The 11,204-nt window shown below is 43.1% G+C and overlaps 1 protein-coding gene across 1 annotated transcript in view; it reads left to right on the plus strand.

Moving 5' to 3' along the window:
- Positions 1 to 11,204, plus strand: part of BAZ1A (bromodomain adjacent to zinc finger domain 1A) — a 118,383-nt gene that overhangs the window by 98,045 nt on the left and 9,134 nt on the right. Inside the window, exons 23-26 of the mRNA XM_014519282.2 lie at positions 3,399 to 3,646; positions 3,735 to 3,964; positions 5,600 to 6,090; positions 9,506 to 9,651. Coding sequence (XP_014374768.2) covers positions 3,399 to 3,646; positions 3,735 to 3,964; positions 5,600 to 6,090; positions 9,506 to 9,651 — 1,115 coding nt within the window. The remainder of the gene's footprint in view (positions 1 to 3,398; positions 3,647 to 3,734; positions 3,965 to 5,599; positions 6,091 to 9,505; positions 9,652 to 11,204) is intronic.

An 11,204-nucleotide genomic window follows, 5' to 3' on the forward strand; every position in this document is an offset into this window, starting at 1 on the left:
AGGCTCCAGCTTCGTAGCCTGGATCTGACCCATGGGCTCTAGGCTTCCAGTTCCTGGTCTAGATCTTTTAGGTAGATGATTTGCTTTTAGTTCACTGTTTTCCCTCCTTTCTTTGTGCATGTGGGGGGGTGGGGGCGGGCTTGTATTCAAGTATTGGGAGTCTTTGCTGTCCTTTAACCTTATAAACAGCACTTGCTATAACTTTTCTTCTGTACCCACTCCTGTCTTGTTGGCTCTAGGAAGAGAAACTCCTGGGTTTTTTCCTCTTTTTCCATGCTTTATGCCCTGTACCATTTCTTACATGACCCTCATTGCCATTTTATCCATCTGCCCTCTAGTAATGCTGAGCCATAACTAACCTGTGTTGTGTGTGGTTTGTTTTTGCTCTCAGCCTCTCCACAGGGGGAGAGTTGTATAATGTAGGGGGTTGTTTTTTTGGGTGGTTGTTTGTTTTTTTTGTTTTTTTTTTTAAATGTACGCCCTGCTATCTCCCTGCTGGAGAAGGCAAGATCAAAGAAATGTACCTTGTATTTGGAGTGGAAATCAATTTTTGGGGGGAGAATTCATCCAGGTCATGGAGGAGCCCAAGACAGTGGTCTTCTGCTCTGACAAACTTTCCCCTTATGTTGAATGTAACATTGTGACAGAGGAGCATATTCCCCAGCAGGCTGCACTTCTCATGGCAAGGATGTTAATAGATGGGTCTGTAACTGGGAAATGTGCTCTCACCAGGGCTGTGTGTTATGAGGGCAGGTTAGACAAAGCTTAAGTCAGTGAGCTGTTTCTATAATCGGCTGTACTGGACAAAAACAGAGACATAGATCAGTTTTACCCTTATTTGCAGTAGGAGTTGGACTGAATCCAGGGTGTCAGTTTCCCACCCACATTGTTCTTCTCCCCTCCCTTTCACATTAGGGGGAAAAAAACCTCCTTGTTGGACCTCTGGGGCAAACATACAAGTGTTGGACATGCTGGTGAATATTCCAATGAACCATGAAAAGATGTTTGAAATAACTTTGCAAATTTAACATTAGGTGATGCAGAAGATAATAAAAGGAACCAAAGGGGGGATAAAAAGAGGGAGAGAGAGGAAGACCAGTCTAGTCAGAAAGATGGTAACATTTAACAAAATTTTACTTTTTTTTTTTTTTTTTTATAGCTAGACTATTACAATATTTTGTTACTTCTTTGATATTTATATAGTTAACCCAATGTATAGTCTTCCTACCCTATATGCCAGATGAAAAAAAACATCCTTACTTTGTGTGCTTAAAAAAACCAAAACAAACTTGCAAGCTGAAATAAAAAAGAAAGATGTTGCATTTTGATGCAGAAATCTACATAATGTATAGAAACAAGCTTTTCTTCTATAACAGTTATGAACTAATTTAGTTGACTTAAGATATGTCCTTCTCAAACAAGTTCATTTGTATTGTAGTAATACCTACAGGTGTGAACTGAGACAAAAGGGTCCCATTGAATTGGGCACTGTACAGGCAAATAAGAAACCATTTTTCTTTCTCACCAGCACTTCCAATGAAGTGAAGAGACAGAGTAGAAGTAAAAAGGAGACACACAACTTCAGCTCCCTATTAAAAGGATTTGCCCAAGGTCATGGAAGAAATCTGTGGCAAGATATCCGCAGTCCCAGTACAGTATATTGATCGCTAATCTAGCCTTCTTTATTGGATATGAAGTAATAAGTATGGAGACGGCTTACAACAGCTTGGGTCTTTTTTGTATATATGAAAAGCTCAAGAACTTGTCGCCACTTTCTCTATCCCAAGCTCTGCCCCTCTTTGCAGTGTAATGAGCAATTCTGGGTCTGTCTATGCAGCCCAGTAATGGTTAAATATCCATACATGCCCCTTGCTTGTGTGTTGTTTTTTGTGTTTTTGTTTTTTGTGTCCGTCCCCCCCCCCCCCCCCCCCCCCCCCCTCCTCTTACTATTGCTGCCATGGTGCGACTCTGGTGGTACCTGCTAGTGTAATATAAATATCTGTAATAGGAGGAGGGGTCTACTAGGTCCTGGGACAGAAGACAAGTGTTGGATGGGAAGCACTTACCTTCTGTATAGCCAATGAAATGTGAGGATGGAATCTGGGATTTCTGTCTTCCTATCACAAGGAAGAAACATGTATGTTAACAGCAGGATTGTATGTGTTCCATTTCTGCACTTACCACAGCTGGTAAAACAGGAAGTGCCTTTGACTAATTAGCCCCAGGCTAAATGGATCAAGAATATCACTTTAGGTTTTCTTCCTTAAAAAAAAAAAGCTATTTTTTACAGTTACAAAGTTACTATACTGACTTTCTCTGCTTGTATGGGCAATAGCTTGCTTTTTCTATTCATGCAAGAACCTTCTGCTTCTTTAGCAGCAGCAATGCTAGTCTTGTTAACAGGAGGCTGTTGTACTTCAATGCTGACAGTCATTCTGAAGGCCTACTGCCATCTCGGTCTCATCGTGCCTTATTTCTTTTTCCATAAAAAAGAACTTGTCTGTGTTTTAACATCTGATACTTCGTTAGAACACTATTCAGTTACCAGCATTATAGCTGGCATAAATTTGTTGGACATTTAGAGGTCACTGGGCCATAGTGATGCCCTTACCTTCTGTATGCATTGGTAAAGAGGCAGCTGTCTGGGGTGCGATTCTCTTGAGCCACTCTACACTTATTTCAAGTCCATGTAATTTACACTACACAGGGCCTCCACAGACAGACTTGCAGAGAGGACTTCTGAGGGACTGGAGACAAGTTATATAATGTGTATGTGTAGTAGGTTCCTTCTCAGTTGTCTGATTCTAGGCTCCCTGCAGCACAGGATCATGCAATTTAGAATTACTACTTTTTTCTTTTAAGCCTAGGGTGCATGGTTGGTTCTTTTTAATTGAGAGAATATAAAATAATGTACAGTACATTTACAGCAATGATTTATTAATAATGCTAATTTACTTCCTCTTTGACCTCTGCAAATGTGAATATGTGAGGGAGAGGTGGTTGGGAATTTTTCAGTTAAGACACTAATGAAATGAAGACTACAGAGTTCTGATTTAATGACAGGTTGGGTTTCAAATCTGATACTAAAGCAAGACACTTGACATGGATATGCAAACCCCGTATGACATCAGTTTGGTGTTAAAGACTAAAAGTTGTGGTTCATTGGCTTGTTCTAAAATCTGTACGAGAATGGAAGCCAGGAAATCTGGCACTGAATGGCAAAGAAAAGGAGTAATAGGTTGCTTTTTATTATTTAAAACGGAAATTAAAAAAAAATTACCTTTTGCATATGAGTTAAAAATCCTAGAAGCCTCACACTCTAGAATAAACATGGATGTTCATTTTAAGTAATGTGATATTGCTTTTCTCTCTCTTTCTTCCCTCCCTTTTAATGCAAGATGCCAGTGATGGTGGGCGTTCATATAAAACAGTACTGGATCGCTGGAGGGAATCTCTTCTTTCTTCTGCCAGCCTGTCCCAAGTGTTCCTGCATCTCTCTACACTGGATCGGAGCATCATCTGGTCTAAATCCATCCTAAATGCTCGCTGTAAGATGTGCCGAAAGAAGGGTGATGCAGAAAGCATGGTGCTGTGTGATGGCTGTGACCGAGGTTATCATACCTACTGTATCAGACCCAAGCTCAAGGTACTGGGAGAAAAATGCTTTTGAAAATCCATAATTCAGGTAAGGCTTAACACGGGAGGCATTTGACTAATGCATTTTTGTTTACCAGGCCATTCCTGAAGCAGACTGGTTTTGTCCAGAATGCCGACCAAAACAGCGCTCTAGACGCCTCTCCTCAAGACAGAGACCGTCTGTGGAAAGTGATGAAGATGCTGCAGAACAGTTTGACAAAGAGGAAGAAGAAGCAAGCTATGAGGAAGTGGGACAGAGTGAAGACGAGGATTATGAGGAAGAGCAAGAAGATGATGATGATGAATCTCAAGAAGAAGAAGAAATAAGGTAGGTCAGGAGCTGTAGAAATGGTTTTCTGAGAACCAGTTGTCCTTGGATTACTAAATGTTCTTGGTTCTTAAATGTACCTTTTAGTCTGTCTCTTTGGTTGTAGTCTGAAAGCATTATCGATAGTTAGGGTGATGGTGACTTTAGCCTTTGTTACTGGGTTTAAATGTTTATTGGTGTTAAGAATGGATATTTGTGCACTTACGGATGATAATACCTCTTTAACAAATGTGCATGTGGTAGACCACCACCAGAGGTCACTGCTCATTGGATGCTTTTCCATGCCTAAAGTTGTAGGGATAAATTTGATACACTGGAGAGGTGCTGTTCTGAATGTGAATTCCCAGTTAGGTCATGGACTTCAAATTCATAGACGCTAGGGCTGGAAGGGAGCTTGGAAGATCATAGAGTCCAGCCCCCTGCCCTCAGGGCTGGAAGTCAGCAGTGATCATAGAATCCCAAGAAGATAAATATCAAAATGTCTCTTGAATGCCTTCACGGTAGCGCTTGAACCACCTCCGGCAGCAGTCTATTCCAAACCTTGGGGGCTTGGACAGTAAAGAAGTTCTTCCTTATGTCCAGCCTGAAATGGTCATGGAGGAGTTTGTGACCGTTTGACCTTGTCATCCCTTGGGGCTCTCTGGTGAACAGGCGTTCCCCCAGATCCTGGTGAGCACCCCTAATAAATTTGTAGGTGGCCACCAGATCACCCCTGAGCCTGTGCTTTTCCATGGCACTCTCTCTCATAGGGTCTGTTTTCCTGACCTCTGATCATGTGCGTGGCTCTCCGGCACTCAAGCTTCTCCACATCCTTTTTGAATTGTGGAACCCAAAAATCAAGTCTATGGATCAAATCTAAAATATTCCTATGAGTTGTTTTTGAGCTCAATGTGTATGATGAATACAAACAGTAAAGAAACCAAAACTTCCTCTCCTAAATCATATCAGGAGGGTTCTAGGAGTGATGCACTAAACTTTTTTTGCTTCCTTAATAGAGTCAAGTAAATCAGGATGAAAACTTTGGGAGATTTGACATACAAGTCGAGAACACTTTCCCAAGTTGAAAGTTGTCTTTAGCACAATTCCTTCCTTCCTCAGTCACTTGTATTGAGCATAGGGGAAGGCTCCTGTTACCTCTGAAAGTTGGAGTTCAATAGTCTGAGAGAATTTATATCACCATCTGTCACTGGCAAATGCTGTGGTCCATTGGATCACCCTTCTCAGTCTTCACTCTTCCCTCCTGAGGGCATAAGCACCTTGTGTTTTAGCCCTAATGACTGAACAAGACTTCCTTAGGAGCCTGTCATCACTGCAGTTAGTCTGTTGGGCAGGCAATTCCTGTACAATACCTAGCAACCACTGTTGACCCAAGAAACAAATTTAAAGACTCAAACCCAGGTGTCCTGTCATAATAAATTTCTAATACCATGCTGTTCCTATTAAGCTTCCCAGTGTTTAGAATCTATCTCTAATACCTGCTGCATAAAACTTGTGACTTTGAGAACTCTGAGCAATAGGTAAATGTTTTTTAAAATATACTGAATTAAAAGCCTTGAAGAAAGGAGGGAGTTGACGTTTGTGATGATTTGGAATAGTTAAATGTGCAATGCTGCTATTTTATTTACATTTGTACAGCCTGTCTAAACAAAGAAGGCCACAAGTCAAGTTTCCATTAAAAATGAGGGCAGCCAAACTCAACAACCCCTTCTCAAGTCGGTGTAGCCAGCGCCAGGCTACTGGAAGATATGCTTCACGGAGTCAGCAAAATACTCCTAAACAAACTGCGTCTTCCTCCAGAGCTAGAAGAAGGGGGCTAAGAAAAGTGAAGTCTGCTCCTCCATCAGTCATGAAGCCTTCATTAAGACTTAACAGCCGCACTACTCGTCAGAGTCAAGGAGCTTTACAAGCAGATGTATTTGTGGAATTACTTGGTCCTCGAAGACGACGTAGAGGACGGAAGACGGCTGATAATACACCAGAAAACAGTCCTTCCAGTTCCTTTGGGTTTAGAGTTGTTGAAAGCACAGACTCAAATGCACGGGTCCAGAAATCTCTGGTTTCTGCACCAAAACTCTCTCTTCAGGATAGCGAACCTAAGAGAAGAGGCCGGAAACGGCAATCTACAGGTTAGAAAAGCTCCTTTATTAAGGATACTAGATGCATTACTTACTTGAATGCGTGGATGATGGGAGGGGGGAACGGACAAACACACGCAACGGGTTAAAGTGTAAATGATTATATGAAATTTGTAATCTGCAAGACATTTACAGTTTTAAATTAACCTGTTGGCCCTTCAAAGTACAAAAGCATTAATGACTATTTTAAAGTAACCTGACAGTTTCAAGTTACAAGTGATCTTAATATGTGGAGGGGTTGCCAGCTATCAAACAGTAGATTTGGAAGTGGAGCTAGACTGAACCTGTATTCTGTGTAACTGCAAGTGTTACACAGGCAAGTGTTAAAGTGTAAAGGCAAGTGTTAAAGCACAGTCTCAACAGTAACTATCAAGTAAACAGTGGAGAACAGAGAAATAAGTGAGGCAGTGAAGTTCAGAATGAGTAAAACAAAGTGATATTCAACCTGAAAACCAATGTCTTTTGCTATGTTAGCTAACGTATTCCAAAATAGTCATGGGGGGGGTGATACTTTTGAAAAGCCAGTGTCTAAATAATGCGACTGCACAACTGGATAACTTGCAGAGCTTGGTTGAAGTATGGCACCAAAAAATTAATGTTTTTGTCTCATTCTGTGCTATTTACAACCATTGTTATTAGAGGGTCACTCTGCTTTGCTTATGTTGCTAAAACTGGTCAGCAAATAGGGTAAAACTAGACTTAATTGTATTAGTATGAAGGAGAAATGAATAGTTTGGGATTACAGGAGAGTATTATGTCAGCTGCTGGCTTCCCTTCTTCCCCCACTCACTCTCCATCCTTCTAACAAAAGAAAAACCCTTTCTATACTGTTCTTAAAAGGTATCTTTCTACACTGACCTTGCTCAACTCCTCTGCCCTCCTTTCTTTCCTCTGTTTAAAAGAGACTTATGTACGAAGAGTTGGATCCAAACCATTGTCTTTTGGTGCTCCAATTGTGCACAGCAGCTCCTTTTTAAAAACTGGGTACCTTGCTCTGAGATGTCCCTCTGAATGGGCAGAGTTAAGCAACTAGATTATCTTCTAGTCGACAGACAAGGTTATCTGCTTCTGAAGGATGATCCAGAGCACCTGGGTGCTCAGGCAGGAGGCATCTAGAGCCAACCAGTGGGAGATTCTAGATGCAAGGTGTACTGAACTGCTACCCCTCCTAAGAACTTAGGCACATGTCTTAGGGCTGCACAGCAAGTTGCTCCATCTTGGGGTTCAGAGTGCCCAGAAGGGAGATGCCTAATCAACCAGGTCACTAACACGCATCACTACCAGTACTGGCTTCATTGTAACACATGGTGCCTGGGGTGATTTTAAGTCTCAAACATGGCTGGTAGTGGGGATGTCCAGCTTTGATGCAACAGTTCTGTGATGGGAGCACTGACCCAGGGAATAGAAGATGTGGGATTTAGGTTCACTTCAACCTGAAGGGTTCTAACTCGCATCTCCCACTTCCTAGGACAATGCTCCAACCCTTGGGCAATAGATACGTCAGGGGGAGACACCTTTCATCCCTTCTGTTGAAGCTGGGCAACCCAAGAATGTAAGGTTCATGGGCCAGAGAAGAACCACCAAAATGGAGCTTGGCTCTAGCAGGTGGTTCAAGTGCTGCAAAGGGGCTGGGGTCCTAGGTTTTGGTCCTTGCTGGCAGGGTTATTTTTGTTTACATGGTATGTTTAACCAATTCCTGTCTCATGTAAAAAGGCCTGGCAGAAACTGTAGCATAGTTCCCTGGTGGGAACTCCTGTGTTCAAAGGTAATGTCTGGTCATTGAGGGTACAGCACTTTGCACTGAACTCAGTGCCTTTTGTGGTATCAGGTGGGACTGTAGGTGTGCTCTGCAGACAAGTAATATATTGGCTGCCTGCAAGCTCCAATCTGCATTGCTGGGTGTCTTGGTACTCCATCTGGATTGCTTCCAAACCTGCAGAAGCCTCAGTCTAGGCCTGGCCTGCACAGCTTCTTCCTATCCAATGTTCTCTGCAGGAAAAAAGTCCCACCTATTCACAGCTAGTGGGGCACATTCAAGATCTGCAATTAGCTGTTATGAAGACCTTGGGAGTGGCCCCCTCTTCATTCTTCAAGCCTCACTCAGCTAGAGAGAGAGAGGGAAGGGAGAGTGAGCCTAAATATGGCCTGGTAGGAAGATTTGAGTGTGGCTCCCAAGCCATGTACACTCTGTAATTGCTCTTACAAGGGCACATCACCCACTTGCAAGTGTCTGAAGTTTATTTCCTTGGTGGCTGATCTGGGGAAGGGAAGTAGTAGTATAGGCATGGCTTCAAGTTTGAAAGTCTAGGGCTCAAGGCATCATTGTTAAACTAAAGGCACCCCTTAGAAATTACGACGTCGTGGTTTTCCCTTTATTTTTGGACTATAGAGAAAACAACAATGGCAATTCTTCTGTTGCGAAGAACTTAGGAATCCATAATGTTAAAAACATTGACCTGCAGTAGGCTTTTTATTTAATCTTTGGGTTTATCTTGTGAATCATGTTTGCATACCAACATGCCAATGTTGCTTGGCACCCTGTGGTACTCTTGAAAGGATCACAAGGTACCTCAGAGTGCTGTGGCACCCTAGTTGAGAATCGCTAGTTTAGGGACAAAATTGAGGCATCTGTTTTAATCAGCATCTGAACCACAAAGCCTCTGAAGCAGGGTCAGTCTGTATTATTTTTTTGTTACTTTGTTACTAAATTCTGGCCAAGTCCTCTCTTCCAGATGCTTACAAGAAAGATGCGGATCTTAGTCCAGAGTCAGTGTTCTGACTTTGTACTGTACTTCAGCAAAAGCCTATACTTCTGACTAATTGAGTCGGTTACTAGAAGTTGTAATAGAGTTAAGACAAATGGCATGAACCAAAACTGAATTGTGTGGGGGCTGCTGTTTTGGCACTAAGTCTCCAAAAATGAAGTCTTCTGTATTCCTCTCAACTTATAATGCCCAATTTACTATCTGATACTTGACCAAATGGAAATGGATGTTTACTAGTGTTTTCAAAGTAAACAGCAAAAAAAGTTCCTTTTAGCTTTGTACTGTTCTTGCTGGTCACAGACTAAAGAAGGCAGATGAGACTTCATTTAAAATTTTGGAGTTATAAGTAGCTGAAATCCCTTGGCAACTCTTGCCTCTCTTAGAATTCACCCCAATCTTACTGGGCAGTTGAGCAAAATAAAGCTATCAACAGAAATACTATTTCACATAGGGATGAAACTCGGTGTACAAGGGAGGAGAGACAAAGTTTCCATCCCTTCTCTGAAGTACCAGACTGCCTGATCTTTTACCTTCTCTTGTCCCTTCCTCTTGCATTGTAATGGTTCTTGTTTCATGTTTAGTGTCTATATATATTTGGCTAGATTAGTAGTGTTGTTTCGCCAATTTTGTGTTCTTTTTAGATTCTTCTCCTCAGACTGCTTTAAACAGGAGGAGTTCAGGGCGTCAGAGTGGAGTCCATGAATTGTCAGCTTTTGAACAACTTGTCGTGGAGCTAGTACGACATGACGACAGCTGGCCTTTCATGAAACTGGTTTCCAAAATCCAGGTAACTGGTGTGAATGCTTTGGATGCTACTTACTGACAGCAGAATTCTGCTGTAGTGGGTAACAGTAACAGGAATGCAGCTAAGCCTGGCTTTAAAATCTTTAGCTATATAAATTAATTCTTCGTTAGAAACTGAGATTTCCCAACTTGGTGTATTACTAAACATGTTTTAATATACCTGGTATCCAAGGTTAAAGACCTGGGATGGGTTGATAAGGTAAGTGAATGGCAGAGTTCTTAACAGTCTGTACTCAAAGGAAAAGCAAATTATTAGAAAGTTAATTGAATGAGTGCTCTCCCTCTATTTTCTTAATGCCCTATAGATGGTGAACTACTTCCAAAGCAGAGACATGGTTTAAAAAAAAAAAAAGTTGTGCTAAAGGAACGACCTTATTCCAGTGTTAATCAAGCCATCCAAATGATGGTGCACTGCAACATATCTTCAGTTCCATTGCTCTTTCAACTGGGGCCTGTTTTTGCAGTAGGAACTCCAAAAGGAGTTTCCCTTCTCCTTACTCCAGTGTTTGAAAGAGCACAGTAAGTGCTCCTGCGAGCTCTGCTGGCTTGTATAGGTGAATGGTAGGGCTGTCTACCTCCTCAGCCATATTATGACTGCTCCCTGAACATAGGTTTGCCAGGTTATGACCAGAGCTGGGATATTCTGTTAATTTCTGGGCACTGTCTTAAACTGATAAAACGAAGACTTGATAGTCTGAGGAAAAAAAACAAACATCAGGGAGCTGGAAGAATCAATTTAAAATAGTTATCTGTGACCAGACATGTTACTAGCAAGATAAATGGATGTAAATACTAGACGTGCACCAGTACATCAGTCTGATTATTGGATCAGCACCAATATAAAGAAAATTCACTGCATCAGAAATTGGCCTAATGTGGCTGATTTAATTTGGCTGATAAATGCTTGTGCATACAGCTGCAGCACAGCACACAGGCAGTGAGGAGCACAGCCCAACAGCTTGGAGAGCTGCATGCAGCTGGTGAGTCTGTGGTGGAAGGGGTATGGGGGGTGCAGATCTGGTGAGGGAGGGAGTGGGGTAGGGGCTCGTGTAGGTGCTGCCCAGCCAGGGTGGAGCAGGGCACAGGACAGAGCTGCAGCTCATCCAGGGGGCAAGGGGAGGGGGAGCAGCTCCCACAGCTGCGCACACCCCAGAAGGGCCCAGGGGAGGTCCAAGGGCATGCCCCCAGATCTGCATGGGGCAGACTGGGGCCAGGGCTGTGCCTTGCTCTTCCCGGGGGAAGGGGGGCTGGGGTGGGCTGCACTGTGCTTGGGGTGGGTGGCAGCACTGAGGGAGGGAACTGCAGCCACCCCAAATTTTGTCATAGTCTGTCCCCCCCTCCCAGTGCTACCACCCACCCTGAGCACAGCCTGGCCCAGCTGTCTCAACCCCCTGCTGGGAAGAGTCCAGTATGGCCCCAGCCTGCAGCTGCAGCCCACCTGCCCTGCACAGGTCTGGGGGCACCCCCCTGGTGCTGTCCTGGGGTGCATGTGGTGGTGGGAGCCACTCCTGCATCCTGCCCCCCCCCCCTCCGAAC

The sequence above is a fragment of the Alligator sinensis genome, unplaced genomic scaffold (assembly GCF_000455745.1).
Source record: "Alligator sinensis unplaced genomic scaffold, ASM45574v1 scaffold280_1, whole genome shotgun sequence".
NCBI classification, from domain to species: Eukaryota; Metazoa; Chordata; order Crocodylia; family Alligatoridae; genus Alligator; species Alligator sinensis.